Source organism: Stegodyphus dumicola, chromosome 10 (genome assembly GCF_044657685.1).
Source record: "Stegodyphus dumicola isolate Sdum_Otavi_A_Nest chromosome 10, ASM4465768v1".
Classification (NCBI taxonomy): domain Eukaryota; kingdom Metazoa; phylum Arthropoda; class Arachnida; order Araneae; family Eresidae; genus Stegodyphus; species Stegodyphus dumicola.
Window position 1 is genome coordinate 41,234,158 of NC_140777.1, and position 16,971 is coordinate 41,251,128.

The 16,971-nt window shown below is 31.3% G+C and overlaps 1 protein-coding gene across 7 annotated transcripts in view; it reads left to right on the forward strand.

The window, feature by feature from the left end:
• LOC118191107 (uncharacterized) overlaps positions 1-16,971 on the forward strand; it is a 182,533-nt gene that overhangs the window by 38,859 nt on the left and 126,703 nt on the right. For 6 of the 7 annotated variants that reach the window (XM_085824887.1, XM_085824886.1, XM_085824885.1 and 3 more), the window contains exons 2-3: positions 7,628-7,958; positions 11,462-11,803. In XM_085824887.1, the coding sequence (XP_085681013.1) occupies positions 7,643-7,958; positions 11,462-11,803 (658 nt within the window). In that variant the 5' untranslated portion in view covers positions 7,628-7,642. The remainder of the gene's footprint in view (positions 1-7,627; positions 7,959-11,461; positions 11,804-16,971) is intronic. The other variant, XM_085824889.1, reaches the window with a different exon arrangement.

Genomic DNA, 16,971 nt, shown 5'->3' on the forward strand with positions numbered 1-16,971 from the left:
GCATGTGTAGGTTTTAATGAAACAGTGCACAATTTAGGCACCTAAGTTTGTAATTGCAGTTGTCCCGTGAGTGTCCGTACTGTTGGCACTTATGGCACTGCAAGGGTTTGGATAGATATGTTTCAATGGTGACATCAAATCCTCTGATTTTTTTAACTTGCCTTGTATGTTGCATTTGAGGTCCACTTGGAAAACAGGGACATCAACTAATTTGCTGTCTTTTACTGAAGTAAATTAGCAAATTTTGGTAGCAGGAATATTAATACTTTGTAATTCTTGTAGAATGAGTTCTGGTTTTATGTTGTGTGGGAGCTTCTTAATGACCACTTTAATTGGTTTTTTCAAATTAAAGCTGTGAAAGCTTAAAGCTGTGAAATTGCATGGCTTTTGATTGCAAGTATTGTGTCATAAAATGATAGTGGTCTGGTTCATAAAATCTAATGATGAAAGAACTGCTTTTCATATTGCCACGGTAATTTTTAATGTCATTCTTTTTCATTACTTCTTGTAAGGCCTCCCAATCACATGAAAATCATCCATGATGATTAGAGGAATGTTAACTTTTGGTTGAAATGGAATGTAATCTGGATAATCATCCATGTTTTCTTCATGTGCTAAGTTAGCGAATTTATTAGATTGCTTAACCTCATTATGGTTTGAATTGTCTGGGCGTCTTTTAACAGAATTTCTCGGTGAAATAAATCCTTCATTTTCAGTGTGGGCACACTTTTTGCCCATTTTATTGCTCCGTGAAGCGAACGGGCCACTTTCAGGAGGGGTAAAATTAGCTTTTATGCTTTCACTTGATTTTTCCTGTGTAAAGGGATCCTGAGATTTTTATAACTCTGCCAAGAGTATATTTAGAGTATTTAACTGAATGTCAAATTCCTGTGCTTTTTTAGCATGTATTAATTAATTTTTTTTTCCGAATCATCATCATAGATTTGGAGGTTGTTTATGAATTTTGCATTTTTAACATCGAGAATTCTATGTGTAACAGATTAAATTGTTGGAATCGGTATTCCTTCAAAATTTGACTCTGGTGGATCCATGATGCATATGTTGTAAACTAAGTTGCGAATAGTCACTAGAAAAAAAAAAAAAAAAAAAAAAAAAAACAGTATATTCACCAAAATTCAAGTAGAGCCCTCAAAGATATTATGAAAAGCAAGAGATAAAAAATTCAGCTAAGCAATAAAAATTCCCGTCTCGCCCCCATGAGCTCAGCGACAGGAATAAAGTCTACAAGAAATTAAGAAAAAGTAATGTTGTTTTAATTGGACATAATCATGTCCGATGCATCAGTTGGCCTCTTGGAATAATTTTAAGAGATCTATACTGGAAAAGGTTGTGTTGCGAGAGTAAGAACATCTATGGATGAAAAGATACATTCTTTTAAAAGACTATCCATTAAACAGGGTTCGTAGCGGTCCTTATAAGTGCTTATAAATCCTTATATTTGAAAATAAAATATAAAGGCCCTTATAGGTGCTTATTTTTCTTTAAAGCCCTTATTTTTTTGTTTTTAGTGCTTATTTTTTGCTTTTGGTGCTTTTTTTTAAATGAACGCGTAATTTTTCCCCGTACCAAAGCCAAAACTAAATAAACAACTTTTCTTCCTAATATGGAATGTCAGATGGTGAATCATACTCCTGGAAATAGCTTTTCCCCCTTTCTCTGCATTAACAAAACCTTTGGTGTGCGCGGAGAGTACAGACAGGTGCCCGTCGTTCTGTTGGTCAAAGAATTGCGAAAGCAGTAGAAAATTTCAGTACATTCGGCATTCTTTTCCTCCCACCCAAATACTACACACGTTTGAATTTCTATCAAGATCTTAATAATTTGCATTCTCGTTCCACTTGGTCAGTTCATATTTGTGTTTATTATGATCGTTATGCTTATATTATATGTATGAATGTTTATAATAACATAGTTGCTGTAACTGCTGAAGTATAGTAAACTTCCAAAAATGGTTGTGTTTTAACACAGATTATCTTTCTAAGGAATAATATTCGGAATGGCTTAAATAAAGGGAAAGTAATAGAATAGTCAAAATAATTTCAATTTTTTGGCCAATACATTACACAGTACGAAGAATGGGAGGTTCTCCCCTTTCTCCGCAAAATCTCGAATATTGAAACTGTAACAGTTCGCTGCAAAACAAGCAACAGACTTTTTTTTTAATCACTTTCCAATCTGGATTGAATAGGACTAAAAGTTTTTCGGTCTACCAACCCAAGCGAAGAATGATTCTATTCCGGAAATTTAACGCAGTCTGTTGAAAATTAGAATGAAAAATACCCCAGATTGGTAAGTCTCTTTCTTTTCCTTTATTTAGTTCTTTATTCTCCCAATACCGGCAGCTGTTGAATCCGATTGCGTAATATCATGTAGAGAAGAATTACGGCGCATGTATTGCACAATAACATTTGCGATATTTTGCAGAGATAATTAATTTTGATGTTCGGTTTGAGATTTGTTTATGAACACTTAAAAGAGTTTTACTGTGCTTGCAATGCAGAATATTTTTCTGTTCCGTTGGTTTGTTTTTATATGATGTGCATATCGAAATGTCAAAAGCATTTATTTAGCGGAAAAATCTAAAGAATGGCTACAGTCTACCCCCACCGCTCCTCTTTTTCAAGTTACGCTGGACAGTGAAAATATTCGCCAATTTTCAAGTATGCAGGTTGTTAAGCTTTTACTGTTAAAGGATGACTGCATGAAGCAAATTTCTGTCTTCTGATTTCAGAAATGTTCCTCTTTTTTACTTAAATTACTTTGCTTGCAATATCTGTTAAAGGAAACCTGATATACGATAAAATTTAGAAAATGTTCAGAATTTAGTTTTAAATTAGTTAAACATCAATATGAATAGGAAAATAAATTGTATTTATTATTAAGTTCCAAGCGAATAGAATAAATATGCCTTATTATTATTTATTTCCTCTATTTTGAACTGAAATTTCATCATTAAATCTTGTAATATAGTTTAGTTCTGCATAGTTTTTTTTCTCTCATTGTAAACTAGTTCTGTAAATTGAACTGTTATTTAAAATTTAAAAAAGTAATTATTTTCCATGGTTGAGGTAATGCTTATTCTCTCTTAATAAATACTGCATTTCTCATATTTTAAATCACGAGTCTAATTTTTAAGGTTATGCAGTTTAATGTAATTAGACAGGTGCTTATATTTTTTCTTAAAATGTGCTTGAAAAGTGCTTATTGGTGCTTATTTTTTTTAACTAAAATGTGGCTATGAACCCTGTTAAAAGTGTCAGCAAAAACATGCTGATGGCTTCTGAAAAACATTACATATCTGTTGGATACATATCTGATCGGCTCTTCCATTGAGAACACTAATACTCTTAAATTGAAATACCCTCCCAAAAGAAGGAAGAACCACAAGAATTCTTCGTCGAATAGACTTTTGAACTTTGCTTTTTATTTTGCAAATTTCACTTTGTAAGGTGAAAGTATGTTACGTATAGTAAATAATAATGTAATAGTATTTAAACTTAACTACTACTTCCTCTATGATTTTCAACTTATGTTTTTATGTTACTTTTCCCTGCTGTAGGATAACAATGCAGGTTGTTAATTTTAAATGTTGATAAAATGCAGTGCTACACTTACTTAGTGTTTTTTTTTTTTTTTTTTTTTTTTTTGTTAGCAATTCTAATTTTAAGCTACATTTAACTGAATAAATGGTTTATTTTTAATATTATAATATTCATCTGGAGAAATTACAGTTGAGTGATTTAAAAGCCATCCATGACTTTTTGTTTTGCTGCTGTTATTTACAATCTATTTACATTAGATAATTGCTGCATTTAATTGGCCTGAAATCATATGGCTGTGGTAAGGAATTGGATGGCATAGGATCATTGAAAGTGATAAAACTTAATGTTTTCTTTGTATTTGGTAAAGTTATTTTTATTTTTAACAATAGCAATATTGGAAAAAATTGTTAATACAGTACAAAGTCGGGATTTCGGCAATTCCGGATTAGGGTTTTTTTCTGGATTATAGATCATCATTTGGTGTTGCATTTTCAATCTTGGGTAGTGTATAAGAAAAAATTGAGATGTTTTACAACTTTTAAAACTAATAACATTAAAACTGTTTTAATTATGAAGAACTGTATAAACTAATTAGAATTCTATTGTATTTTCAGATGATTTCTGTCTGTCTGTTTTTTGAATTTTGTAATGTCAACAGTATTGTGATTCTCTTTGTAATAAAATGCAAGAAATAATCAAAACTCATTTGAATTTTACAGATACAGTAAACGTCTCTTAATATAAAGTCGCTTAAAGCGAATATTCAGTTAACAGAAACAAAATTTTGGTCCCTAGAACAACGTGTTTATTATCTTGTAGATGGTTAATGTATTACAAAAATTTAATTAATTTATAAATACATAAATAACAAATCTGAAAGCCTTCTTTAAACTTAAAAAAATAAAAGATAAAAATAATAAATAAACTTTTTAAAGCAGATTTTGTATCATACTTAAAGTGACATTTTTTTCATTAACACACTCAAACGTGTTTCAAGAGTATTTATGCTAACACTGCTCTGGGCTAAAAATATTTAAAAACAGCATATCTTTAGAATTTCCGAAAGACAGTCTTGCATGTTGGAGTTAAAAATGTATTTTTCCATACAGTGCTCGCTTTGAAATCGTTGAGTTGATTATTCAAAAATTTGTAAGTTTTACAAAAAATATGAAAGAGATAATAAAACAAATTCGGGCTTCCAGGTGCCTATGTTTGGGTGGAGGCTTATGTTATTCAAAATTTGATGGCTCCCGATACCATTGTTTTTTCAAATTGCTAGAAACATAATACATCCATGCGGATTTTTTATTATTTAATTTCTTTAAATATAATACAGGGCAATAATATTTGATGGCAACAATTTGAAAAGTGATTCGACACAAAATGCCGTTTTGAGACTATTAGCTCTTCTGGGCTAATGCCGCTTTGGGCTAAAAATTATTCAAAAAATAATTTCAGTCTCCAGTAAACATGATTTTTTTTTTTTTTTTTTTTTTTTTAAAACATATACTCTTTTTTAATCTCTTGAGATTTGTGTTAATGAGGGTTTACTGTAAATTGTTATGCTCTTGCTTCTAAAAGGACATGTTGAAAAGAAACTATAAGTGAAACTTATGTAATCTTTGTTGTGAGTTTTAAATAAATATATTTCCTGTATTTAAATCTTGCATATTCATGAATACAGAAATTAGAAATATGAGCTCACTGCATATGTATTTTGATGGTTTTTCCAATGTACAGTGAATTGTATATACAGTGTGCTGTATATATTTCAATATACAGGGCAAATATGACCTAGTTTAAGTCTTAAAAAGAAGTAATTTCTTTTAGATCTGCCTCATGTATTTTGCTGTATGTGGCTGCAGTTTACTTTTTAACTGTTTTTTCAATTCTAAAGATCTTACAGTGGGAAACTATTGTTTTATAAGAACTGTCTGAGAATTTGTAGGTAAATACACTGACAGGGGGGGGGGAATCTATGCACACTACATGCTGATTTTGCTTAAAAGTTACTGTAGCTCTGAAGTTGACGACATATTTTCAGCTGTCAACCATCTTGAAGCAGCTTGGCTTTTACAGAAGATCCTTCCAGTGGAAAGTGTATGTTTTTTTTTCCCTTAACATAAAAATTGGAATCAACAACAGTCAATTTGAGTTGTGGCAAACTGAGATTCTACTTACTGATATTCTTTGCTAGATGTACTAACTCTCTCTTATCTGAATGCCACTGAAGGTATTGCTTGTTCTTGAGCAATATGCTTATATTGAACTGAATTCAAGATCATCGTCTTTACCTCTGGCCACTATTGCTTATTCTATTCATTTAAAGAGTTAATTAGATTTGAACAATCGGAAGTGGTACTTTTCTTGAAAACCATAATAATTTTTAGTATTAATATATAATCTGCAACTTTAATATTTAAAATTTTTTTTATCAATGGGGACAACATATTGCATTTTAGCTAAAACTGATAAACCAGAAGTGATGTTTTATTTAAAGCTTTGAACTTTTTTTTGTGAAAGATATATTATATAATCCAAAATTTCTCTGATTTGGTATTTAAAACTTATATATGCATATATGATACATATGCAATTATGACATATTGGATATATGTTAAATCAGAAGTGGTACTTTACTTCGAATCTTAACAGACTTTTGTAAAAAATATAGTCACGAGTTTGAACTAAAAAAATGCAGCACATATTAAGGCTATTTCTATTATATCCTAATGTACTATTTATTTATATCAAGCCATAGAGGAGAAGGATTTTTATAACAGTTTCATTTGCAGAACATGTAACTCTTATCAGGCATGTTACCAAAAAATGCACTTATTGTTTTCTTACACTGTTAATGATGACAAGGCGGAAGAGCAAATATCAAATCTGAAAACTCTATTGCTTTACATTTTTATTGATCCTGAAATGCACAGTAGCGACCATTAATTTATAACTCCAAAAACTAACAAACATTGTTTATTTATACCTAAATATCTCGGGGATATACGTGCAGATAAAAATAAATTTATGTTTGTTGATAATATAGAAATAACATAGAAAATTAAATTAGGTATGTATTCATTTAAAATATTTATTTTAAATATATACGTAATATTTATATATTATAAATACTTTATTTCCTTTAATTAACCCTCTGAATGCCATGATCGGCTTTATCTGGTCATGTAATTTTTTTTTGCCACTTATTAGCTTATAATTCAAGATGTTTTGCTTTCTTACATTCTTTAATAATATAAATGTAAGTTTATGAAAGTAGAGACTTAAATAAGTAAATATACAAATTTACCTAATAAAATATATTTAAATACAGATCCTTCATGACAGATCCAAAAACCCATGCTGCTCAGAGGGTTAAAAACCACTGAAATTATGAGTTATTTCAACTTCCCAATAAAAGACGATATTTAATAAAAAGAAATGCAGGGGCAGACACATTTAATTACGTTGATATAAATTTAGAAAAGCCAGTTTCTACACATGTCCAATTATATCTCATAAAATATAATTCAAAACTTTGTATTACAGACTTTTTTATTTATTAAGACAATAAGTTAGATTTTTTGTACAAACGATCAGTTGGAAGTCATACTTATTCAAAGCTCGTTGCTATTTAAAACTTGGAATTACCAAGAGGTTTGTGCCAGCCACACTACTATCTGGAATCTATTACTTTTAGCATGATATTTATAATCCTTATTCTTTTATGATCATATAATTTTATTTATTTGTACAAATTTTATGAGGCTTAAAATGTGTTTAGTACTATTATTGGATTTAAAATGAATTTTATACATTTATCACATGGGCAGGTCATGTGACCAAAAATATCAAAATTAATGTGTGCTGTCATATGTGGCTCATTATTGAGAATACAATAGTTCTTTCTTATCATTAATAATTAATTTTACTGCACTCATAAGTTTTGAATATAGTTATTATTTGGAAAAAATTGCTGTGTTTTGCATTATTGTTATAGATCTAAAATTGATATATCATAATACATAAATGATATTACAAGTATGTAATATTTTCATTTTTAGGCTTATTCAACTATCATGGATAAAGAAGATGATGTGGATTCAAAAAAAGAGTCTATTATATCTAGGTTTACTCTCGATGGTGTTGTTGTTGATGAGGTAATTGAAGTTGATGAAGATAATGAACATCTGTCTCATAAGACATTAAAAATAAATGATCTAGAAGATTGTAAAGAGACGAAAACTTACTCTAGTGAGAGCGATGATTCTCCCATTAAGAAATCTTCATTTGACAAATGTGTACAGCAAGAAACAGATGTACTTCCTGAACAGACTGAAAGAAAAGCTGAGGATGATTACTCTCCAAGAAATGAAAATTATTTGAGTGTTAATGGTATGAAAATATATTTTCAATTATAATTTGTATTCAGTGTAAAATGTTGATTTATTTTAAATAAATATTTTTATTCTGCATATAGAATGTGAATTAATATCTTGGATAAAATATTATGTTCTGTCTTTTAAATGAATAAAATAAAATAACCCTTTATTTAATACACATTTAAAAAATATATGCTAAAATAATAAAAAATATTCTCTTAAAATATAGAAGTACATTAAGCTCTTTTTAACGTTATATAACAATATTTGATAATTTCATTGAGGTAATTAAGAATATAGTTTATTATATAAATAGTGTCTCATGCCCTTTTTTCAGAAATTACCTTATATCAGGGGTTCTTAACCCCTTGCCTGCGAAGCTATTTTTGTGCACCCGCGACAGTCCGCTATATACTGTATTAGTATCAACCGTGGCCAACCTGTGGCCGAAAAATTGCTTTAAATGTAACTATTTTGAATTTTTTTTTACCTTTTTAACGTATATTTCACTGCACATGCCAGCATTTCCTGTTTGTCAGATGTGCCCGGACGGGAAATAAGATTAAGAACCCCTGCCTTATATGGTGCAATCTTTGTGGCTTGACGAATAGAGTTGAAATCCTTGTATTCAGGTATTCATTAATTCATGGTTCAAAGTCTTTTGAAGTATCAAAATGTACCCGAAGTGATAAACAGCCTATGGTCAAATGTGAAATACAGCCACTGAAATAAGCTAAGCGCTACACCCCCCACTGTGATCATGACTACAGTCAAAAGTCTTTAATCCGGACTCGTCGGGACTTCGGCGATTCCGGATTATCGATTTTTCCGGATTATAGATCATCAGTTTAAATCTGGTAAGATGGCATGCAGAAATTATAAAATTAAAAATATGAAACCGTAATTTATAAAATAATGAGCAATTATGATCTAAAGGGTATCAAAATTTTAAAAAAAAGAAGCCTAATATTTATTTGTTTACTTTATTAAACATTTCTTTTAACGCGCGGATGTGTAAAGCATACCTTACGCATAGCCGAAATTAGAAAATTGCAACCAGAAAACTATTTGATTTGTATTTGTGATATTTATAATGATGAGGAATTCGATTTAAATCATATCAAAGACGGAGTACATCGAAATTAAATACTACATTTAGTAAGGAATTATAAGCCGAATAAAATAAAAACATCTGCCCTGAAGATAACGATAGTGTTGACAAATCAACTTCCAGTTCATTGCGTGCAGCGACGTCCCCTCCCCCCCCCCCGCGCAGAGCAGCGTGAAATTGATAAACAGATTTCGGAACGGTTAGATAAACAAAGAATATGCCTTTATCCATTTTTTGTAGCAATTCGTTTTTTGTTTGATGGACATCGAAACATACTTTCGTTTTCTAGATCCTTTGGGAGCTCCAGCATCGGAAATTCTATTTGACATAATCGAAAATTCAAGCTTACTTTAGAAAATTGCTCTTACAGTCTGCAAAAAATAATAAGCCGGATCAAATTCGAAGATTAAGGAACAACGCAATCATCAACATTAACCGAAATAGATAATTTTAGCTTATACCGTCCGTTATACATTAAATGCGCACGCGAAAACGTATTCTGCACTTGCGCAGACGCATATGCGCAGTCGTAAATGTCTTGGGCGCATGAGTAAAACGCCTATGCTCATGCGTCAATGCAGCGCATGCGCAGAAAGATTTTAGCTTTGAGGTCCGGATTATAGATCATTCCGGATTATGGGTGTCCGAATTAACGACTTTTGACTGTATACGCATATGCACACATTTTCCTAATAGATGTAACTATATTGGAAGGGGGCAATGAATATAGACCTCTTTTTGGAACTTTATGTACATTCTCAGTTTGAGGTAGCTTATGAGAATTGAGTTTTTCTTAGTTGATCTTTGTCCTTTGAGAGCTATAAAAATGTCATTTTTAGTATCTTTAACCTTTTCATGGTCTTCAAATGAGCTCAGCTCGCATTCCAGTTAACCACTGCAATGGGCGCACATGAACACAGCTTGCATTATAAATTTGCAACCAACAGATATCGCAATTAAATTGCACATTGCTTTAATATATTTCTTTCTTAGGTACACTGTGCAAAAAAAAAGGGGGGGGTCAGTTCTATATCTTCTGTTCTACTGGGCCGATTGATGAAATTCAACTTGCATTTTTCATGTCTCAAAAGTGCGACTTAGGATATGTATTAGATTTATAGCTTTATTCTAGTATAGGTATTTTGACACAAAATCAGACTTTTTCTGAACCAACATATCAATTTTTTTTCACATTTTGATTCTACGATTCAAATTATGCCAAACTGCCAAGTTTCGTAAAACTCAAAAGAGTGTCTTTTAAAAAATTAGCCTTCAAAATTTTAGCTCCTCAATGTTAATTGAATTTGATATATATTTATTAATACCTCTTTTTTTTTTAAAATTAATCTTACTTGATTCCTTCTTCCAGAATTCGAAATTTAGGTTCTTTTTAAATAAAATTCACCCATTTTTATGATTCATTTCTAAAATTTGTATTTTTAAATAATTTTTGTCAATTTTTTGAAAAAAAATTTTGAATTATAATCTATAAAATTTTTACCATCACCTCAAAGTAGATGTATTTCTGAGCTTACCAGCAAAAAAATTAGTTTTTTTATTTAAAATTTTGTAAGATATACGTGAATTTACATATTGCTGTGTTTTAAAATTCGGCATATTAATTATAAGCGATAACAATGCCATATATGGCTTGCACACTTTTTTTAAAATTATTTGAAAGTATGAGTGATGACATTTTTTCCGCTCATGTACAATGAAAAAAAGGAAAGGAAAATAAGTTGCAATAAATTAAGAAGTTTGCCAAGTGAATTATTCTAGGTGCAAACTGAAAAAAAAGGCATCAAGATAAATTTTTGAATTTCTGTGTAAATTTTGCACTAGATTTTACAAAATTTAGTATTTTTGCATAATTTGAGTAGTAGAATCGAAATGTGGAAAAAAAATTGGCATGCCATTTCAGAAACAGTCCGATTTTAAAGAAAACGTATGATGTAAAAATACCTATATTAGAACTATGCTATATATAAATCTAATATATATCCTAAGTCGTGCATTCGAGACTTAAAAGATGCAATTTGAATTTCGTGAATGGGCCCAGTAGAACGGGAGATATAGAACTGTCCCAATTTTTTTTGTGCAGTTTACGTGGTTTAAGTATTTGATTTATAATAAATTTTCAATCTTCCTAGTAAAAATGACTGAAAAATAAACTGACAAGAATGAACTATAATGCATATTTAATTTTTATGTGTTTATTGTTGCAAGAATATTTGTGTTAATGATAAAGAATTTAGAATTAAGTGATTTTTCTTTTTGACGTATATGGATTCTCCTTGTATCAGCTGTTTTAATATTTTATATGGGATCTAAGTTTATTAAACTTAGTTTAATTTTTCAAAAAATAAAGTATTTTATATTTATTTATTTATTTATTTATTTACTAGATGGGGAAAATTCTGTAAATGAGGAAAATATTTCATCTCGAAAGGAAACTGAAAAAGATGGCTTGAAAGAGAATAAAGAACTAGACTCAGTTTCAAACAATGAGATGGAAGCTGATCAGTCTCGGGATGAAAGAAATAATTTGACTCACAAAGAACTTGAACTGGATCATTATTCCAGTGAAGTAACTGAAGTGAATGAAAATGGGAAAAAAAAAAGTAAATCAGGTCTGAACAAAAATCTGAATTCACTTCCATCTCAGAAAGAAATTGAGGCTGATGAGCCACAAGACCATGAATCTGGATTAGATAAACTTCATGGAAAAGAAAAAGAATTAAGTAAAGGTCTTTTTATTTGAATATTAAAATATCTTGTTTGAAATAAAAAATTAAATATAAATATATAATGCATAAAATTTCTTGTAATAAAATACTTTATTTTTTATATCTATGCAATATTTTCATGTATTTTCTTCAGATTTTGAAAAAAATACTGTATACATGGTACTTTGTAATGTCTGCACCCCAACTTTACAGATAAAATTCATGTAAAAAAAAGTGACTTGCACAATGTCCACACTCCAAAAACTAAAGAATGTCTTACTTTAAAGTACATATTTTTTAACATCGCCTTTTTCCATATAATCAATAACATTTGTCAATAAACATCTTTAAAGAAAGAATATGCATTTGTTTTATCTTTGGTTGGTGCCAGGATGGAAAGCAGAGACTTTCCTTGCATTCTGGTGAAGCTGTTATTCAGTCATAACATCAGTGCCAGCAAGCCACTCAGCAGATGCGATAATAAATGAAGGCAGTCCAAACGTCGCAATGCAAGGCAAGTGAAGGCTGGTTTTAGCAAATGATGAAACGAAATGGATTTTCATACTGTGTGTCGGAACTAATACGTGCCAAGTGTTGATAATGTAAATGGGGTAATCTACATATATGTGGATGAGACAAAGTGAGTTTGTAAATTTTAGGTAGCTATTAGACAACTTTGATGTTGATACTTTTATTACTTATGCCATTTTCTTCCACTTAGAACTTAACTTGGCTGTTTGAACTGAAATTTACACCCAAATTTACTCACAAGAAAAGTTTGACATTTGAACAACCTGTGTAATGTCCATACCTGCATTTTAGTGATGTCATTTTCGTAAAAAAAGTGTGGGCATTACGTGAGCGCATACGGTATGTGTAATGTTGATTGACTATAAATGTGTGCTGTATGATTTTTTATTATATAATTGTATTAAATGAAAGTTTTTTAATATTGCTTAATTTTGCTGTACTTATTTGAAAAGTTAATTTAGATGATTGTGATTTTAAAAATACAACTCAATCTATATATTTTGATATATAGGTATTTCTGCAATACTTTTAGTTATTATATTCCATCCTCTTTCTTTTGTTTATACATATATGTAAGTGTCACTTATAACATATCAAATTTGAAAAAGAGAAATTCCCAATGATGAGATAATAACATGGCAGTGAAGATGTACAGAAAATTTGTAAAACATAGTGAATTATGTAGTTTTAATCAAAATCAGTGCAAAAAACTTCTAGCCATTATGAAAGTGAACAAGGAGGACATCTACTGTTGTATGCTATAGGAATTTCATGAGTAGCATTCCCAGAAATGCTGTAAGAAACATTACAGTATAGATTCTAAAGCTGCATTTATTTCTTAGTGCTGTCATATAAATCGTTTAGAATAGAAAATTTCAATCTATCAGTTCATCATAAATCTAGAAAACTGAAAGACACATGATAATTGATATGTTTAATCATGCAAGTTTGGGTTGAAGAAATAAATACTATCAAAATGAGTATTTTTACTTACTTCTGTCAACTTGCTAACATTATAACGGAAGAATTTGAACATGAGTATATGACAGCTATTTATTTTGAGCTTCATCTGAAAAACAATATGTGCATTCCTGTGTGCTTTTTAATGCTTGATATCCAAACAATTGCCTACAATGCCGAAGTAGTTACCAGTGTTCATTTACCAAGGCATGTTTCTACAGCAGGATGGAACGAGAGCACATACAAATAGAATGTTTTTGGAAGGATTATAAGGTATTTCTCCTGCCTTCGTGGTGTGGAAGTCCATGGTTTGATTCCGGTGAAGGCGTTTCTCATTTTTCATTGCTCCTGTTTCCAAAAAATCCTAGTTTCTCTACAGGATAACCAGTGTAATGCCAAATTAGCACTTGCTCACTTCATTGCATCTTATGCCATTACCTTTCTACTTGTTCTAAAAGTCACAGATATTGATGAAAATAAATGTTCAAACTTGATTTATTCTTCACATTATTTTATTTATTTTCAGACATTATTTTATGTCCATATAAATGACAGTGTAGAGGGAAAAACTGAGGAATTTCCATATTTCAACAAAAAAAGCTTCTGTTAGTACCTTTCCATATTTTTTTAGTAATCTTTTTCTTTCCCAGTGCGGATTTTGTGAAACTTTTTGATATAACTTAATTACTTTTATTATTTGTTATTTTCCTCTTAAAATTTCTGAATTAAAAAAAAATAGTATCTTGCTTTTATTTTCATCTGAAATTAAAGCTCATCAATCTTTTTATTTTTTTTTTGTAACATATAAGATTTTGAACTTGCAATATATAAATTAGCAAAAGAAAATATTGTTGAGAATTAAGCATTTAATTGATGTTATGTGCAGTTTTAGTGGCATCATTCTTGTGTTGTATTATTATGTTTTATGCATCTGGCATCACTGTTATTTCTGCCATTCTAAAGTTTTTATGTAAATAAGACGTACAGAAAGTTTCTTTACTTTATTTTATTAAAGTCCGAAATTCATTTAGCCATCACTCTGTTTCGTTAATTTTATAACAGGTTATGGGTTTTAGTAAATAAGTAAAATAAAGTAACGATGGCTATGTTGACATATTTGAATTACGGAATTTTGACTTCCGGTTTTGATTTCAATACTTCCTGAACAATGTGTAGGTAGACACTACAGTGTACCAATAACTTTTTTTCTGCTGCATATTCCCTGGTTAATGACGATGTATTATGAAAGCTAAAAATTTTGTTCAATGTACCAAATTGGAAGGTGTATCCAACTGGAGTGATTGGAAATTTGAAATAAACTCTTTGTTTGTGCTCAACAATTGTGTGGGCATCTTCGATAATTCCCTTGTTGAGTAAAAAGCATCGGAAGAAGGTGCGAATGAAAAGACGATACGCGAGTACAGCGAAGCTGCAAAGGCGAATGTGAACATTGCTGTGATTATTCACACAAATGTATCCCTGAATGTGTTAAATTTGATCCATATGCTTGGTAATTCTGCACTAGCGATATGGAATGAGTTGTTAAGTAATTTTGAGAAGGTGTCAAGCTACAACAATTTTTTACCTTTCGGATCGAGAATGACGAAAGTGTAATCACTCGCACATTTACGTACACTGTGGGTGGATCTTCAACGTGAGCAAGAGTTGAGCGGCAAAGAAAAGTTGCCGCAGAACTTGCTAGCACCACGAATCTTATCTATTCTTCCTGATGACGAATATCTTGAGTTCAAATCACATTATGCCAAAGATGGAAAAGTCACTTGTTGTCAAAACTGGTTGAACAGATCAACGTGCGACTGCAAAGAAGTAATCAAGTACTTAGAAACCAAAGTACGATAACATTCATGGCAAATGCTAATTTTGGCACAAAACATAATGGAAAGAAATGGAAGAAGGGTGATAAAAAACCTCAGATGGTCAGCCAACCCCAACTTTGACAACAAATAATGCCAAAACGATGAACAGAGTTAGTAAGACCGGTGATGATGTGAAAGGTTTCAGTGGCATCTGTTTTCATTGTAATAAACCCAGGCACATTGATAAATTTTATCCAGTTTTTCCTGACATGCCAACCACGATGAATGGCAAAACAGAAACATTCTGTGCAGATACTCAAAGCAGTGCGTTTGCTTGTCAAGAAGATGATTGTGGCCAAAATGTGTGGCTTAAAGACGATGGAGCTACAGCACACATTACAAATTCAGCCAAGTATTTCAAGATGTGCTGCCACTTTAACAAACAAGTAGAAATCACAGTCGGTAAGAAACAGACAATACCAGCATATGGCTGTGGGGATATTGACATGTGCGCTACGATTGGAAACGTACAAAAATTTATTGAGCTCTCTGATGTAATGTACGCACCAGAAATTGGCAAAAATTTGTTATCAGCTTCAAAGGCAATGAAGCGAGGAATTTCGAACTTTGGTGATTTGGACAATATGATTTATCATTTCTTTCACGGGGAGACCCAGGTAATATATTTTTAGAGGTCCCATGTTCATCAAATGAACTCTTTGAACTACGTGCGAAACCAGTCAAGCCACAAGGGGGTTCTACTGCTGCAACTTGGTTGACAATGAAATGACAACTCCTTTTCCTGAAATGGCATTGAAGACGACAACAAAATTGCCATTATCACTTTGGCATCGATGACTTGGGCATCAAGAAATACAGTACTGGAAACAGTCTCTGCGCTAAAATGGTATAGATTTCATCAACAAGGGACTATTTTGTGAGCCATATGCATATAGTAAACAAAGTCAATTAACATTTAAATCAAAATGATTCAAAACAAAAAAGTCTGGTGAAATAATACATGCAGACTTACTCGAATCAGCAGTCTTATCAAGAGGTGGAAAGAAGTACATGTCAGTAATTAAGGATGATTACTCTTTAATTCTACTTCAACATGTAGAATTTCTGAGACATAACGATGAGGCTGTGGATAAAATCAAGCAGTTTCTTGTTTGGACCAACAAAAATGGTATAAATGTAAGAGAACTGGTCACAGATGGTGGTCGTGAGTTTGACAGTGATAAATTGGGGAAACTTACTGATGATGCAGGCATTAAGCTGAGAATCACTATGCCATGTACACCTGAACAAAATGGATTGGTTAAAGGTCACAGATGGTGGTCGTGAGTTTGACAATGATAAATTGGTGAAACTGACTGATGATGCAGGCATCAAGTTGCGAATCACTATGTGTCATATACACCAGAAGAAAATGGATTGGTTAAAAGAGAGACTCGTACAATAATGGATGCAGTTCGCACTATGATCAAGGATTCAGGCCTACCGCAGTTCCTATGGGCAGAAGCAGCATCTACAGCTGTCTACGTTCTCAATCTAACCAGACCAAGTAAGACCATGGGAAAATCTGTGTTTGAGGAACAGTTTTTTTCGCAAGCTGGCAATCAACAGAATTCAAGTTTTTGGATCAGCTTCATTTGTACATGTACCAAATGTCAAAAGAGGTAAATTAGATGAAAAAGCTATAAAGGGCTATTTGGTTGGTTATATTGTCATGACGATGGATATTGCATTTTCATACCATCAAGGACTGATACGGTAAAAAGTGCCAATGTCAAATTCATTGAACAGCAAATCAGCCCTACTTCCCAACCTTCAGAAATAGCATCTAATACCGGTCTATCAAGTGGTATGAAGTTTATT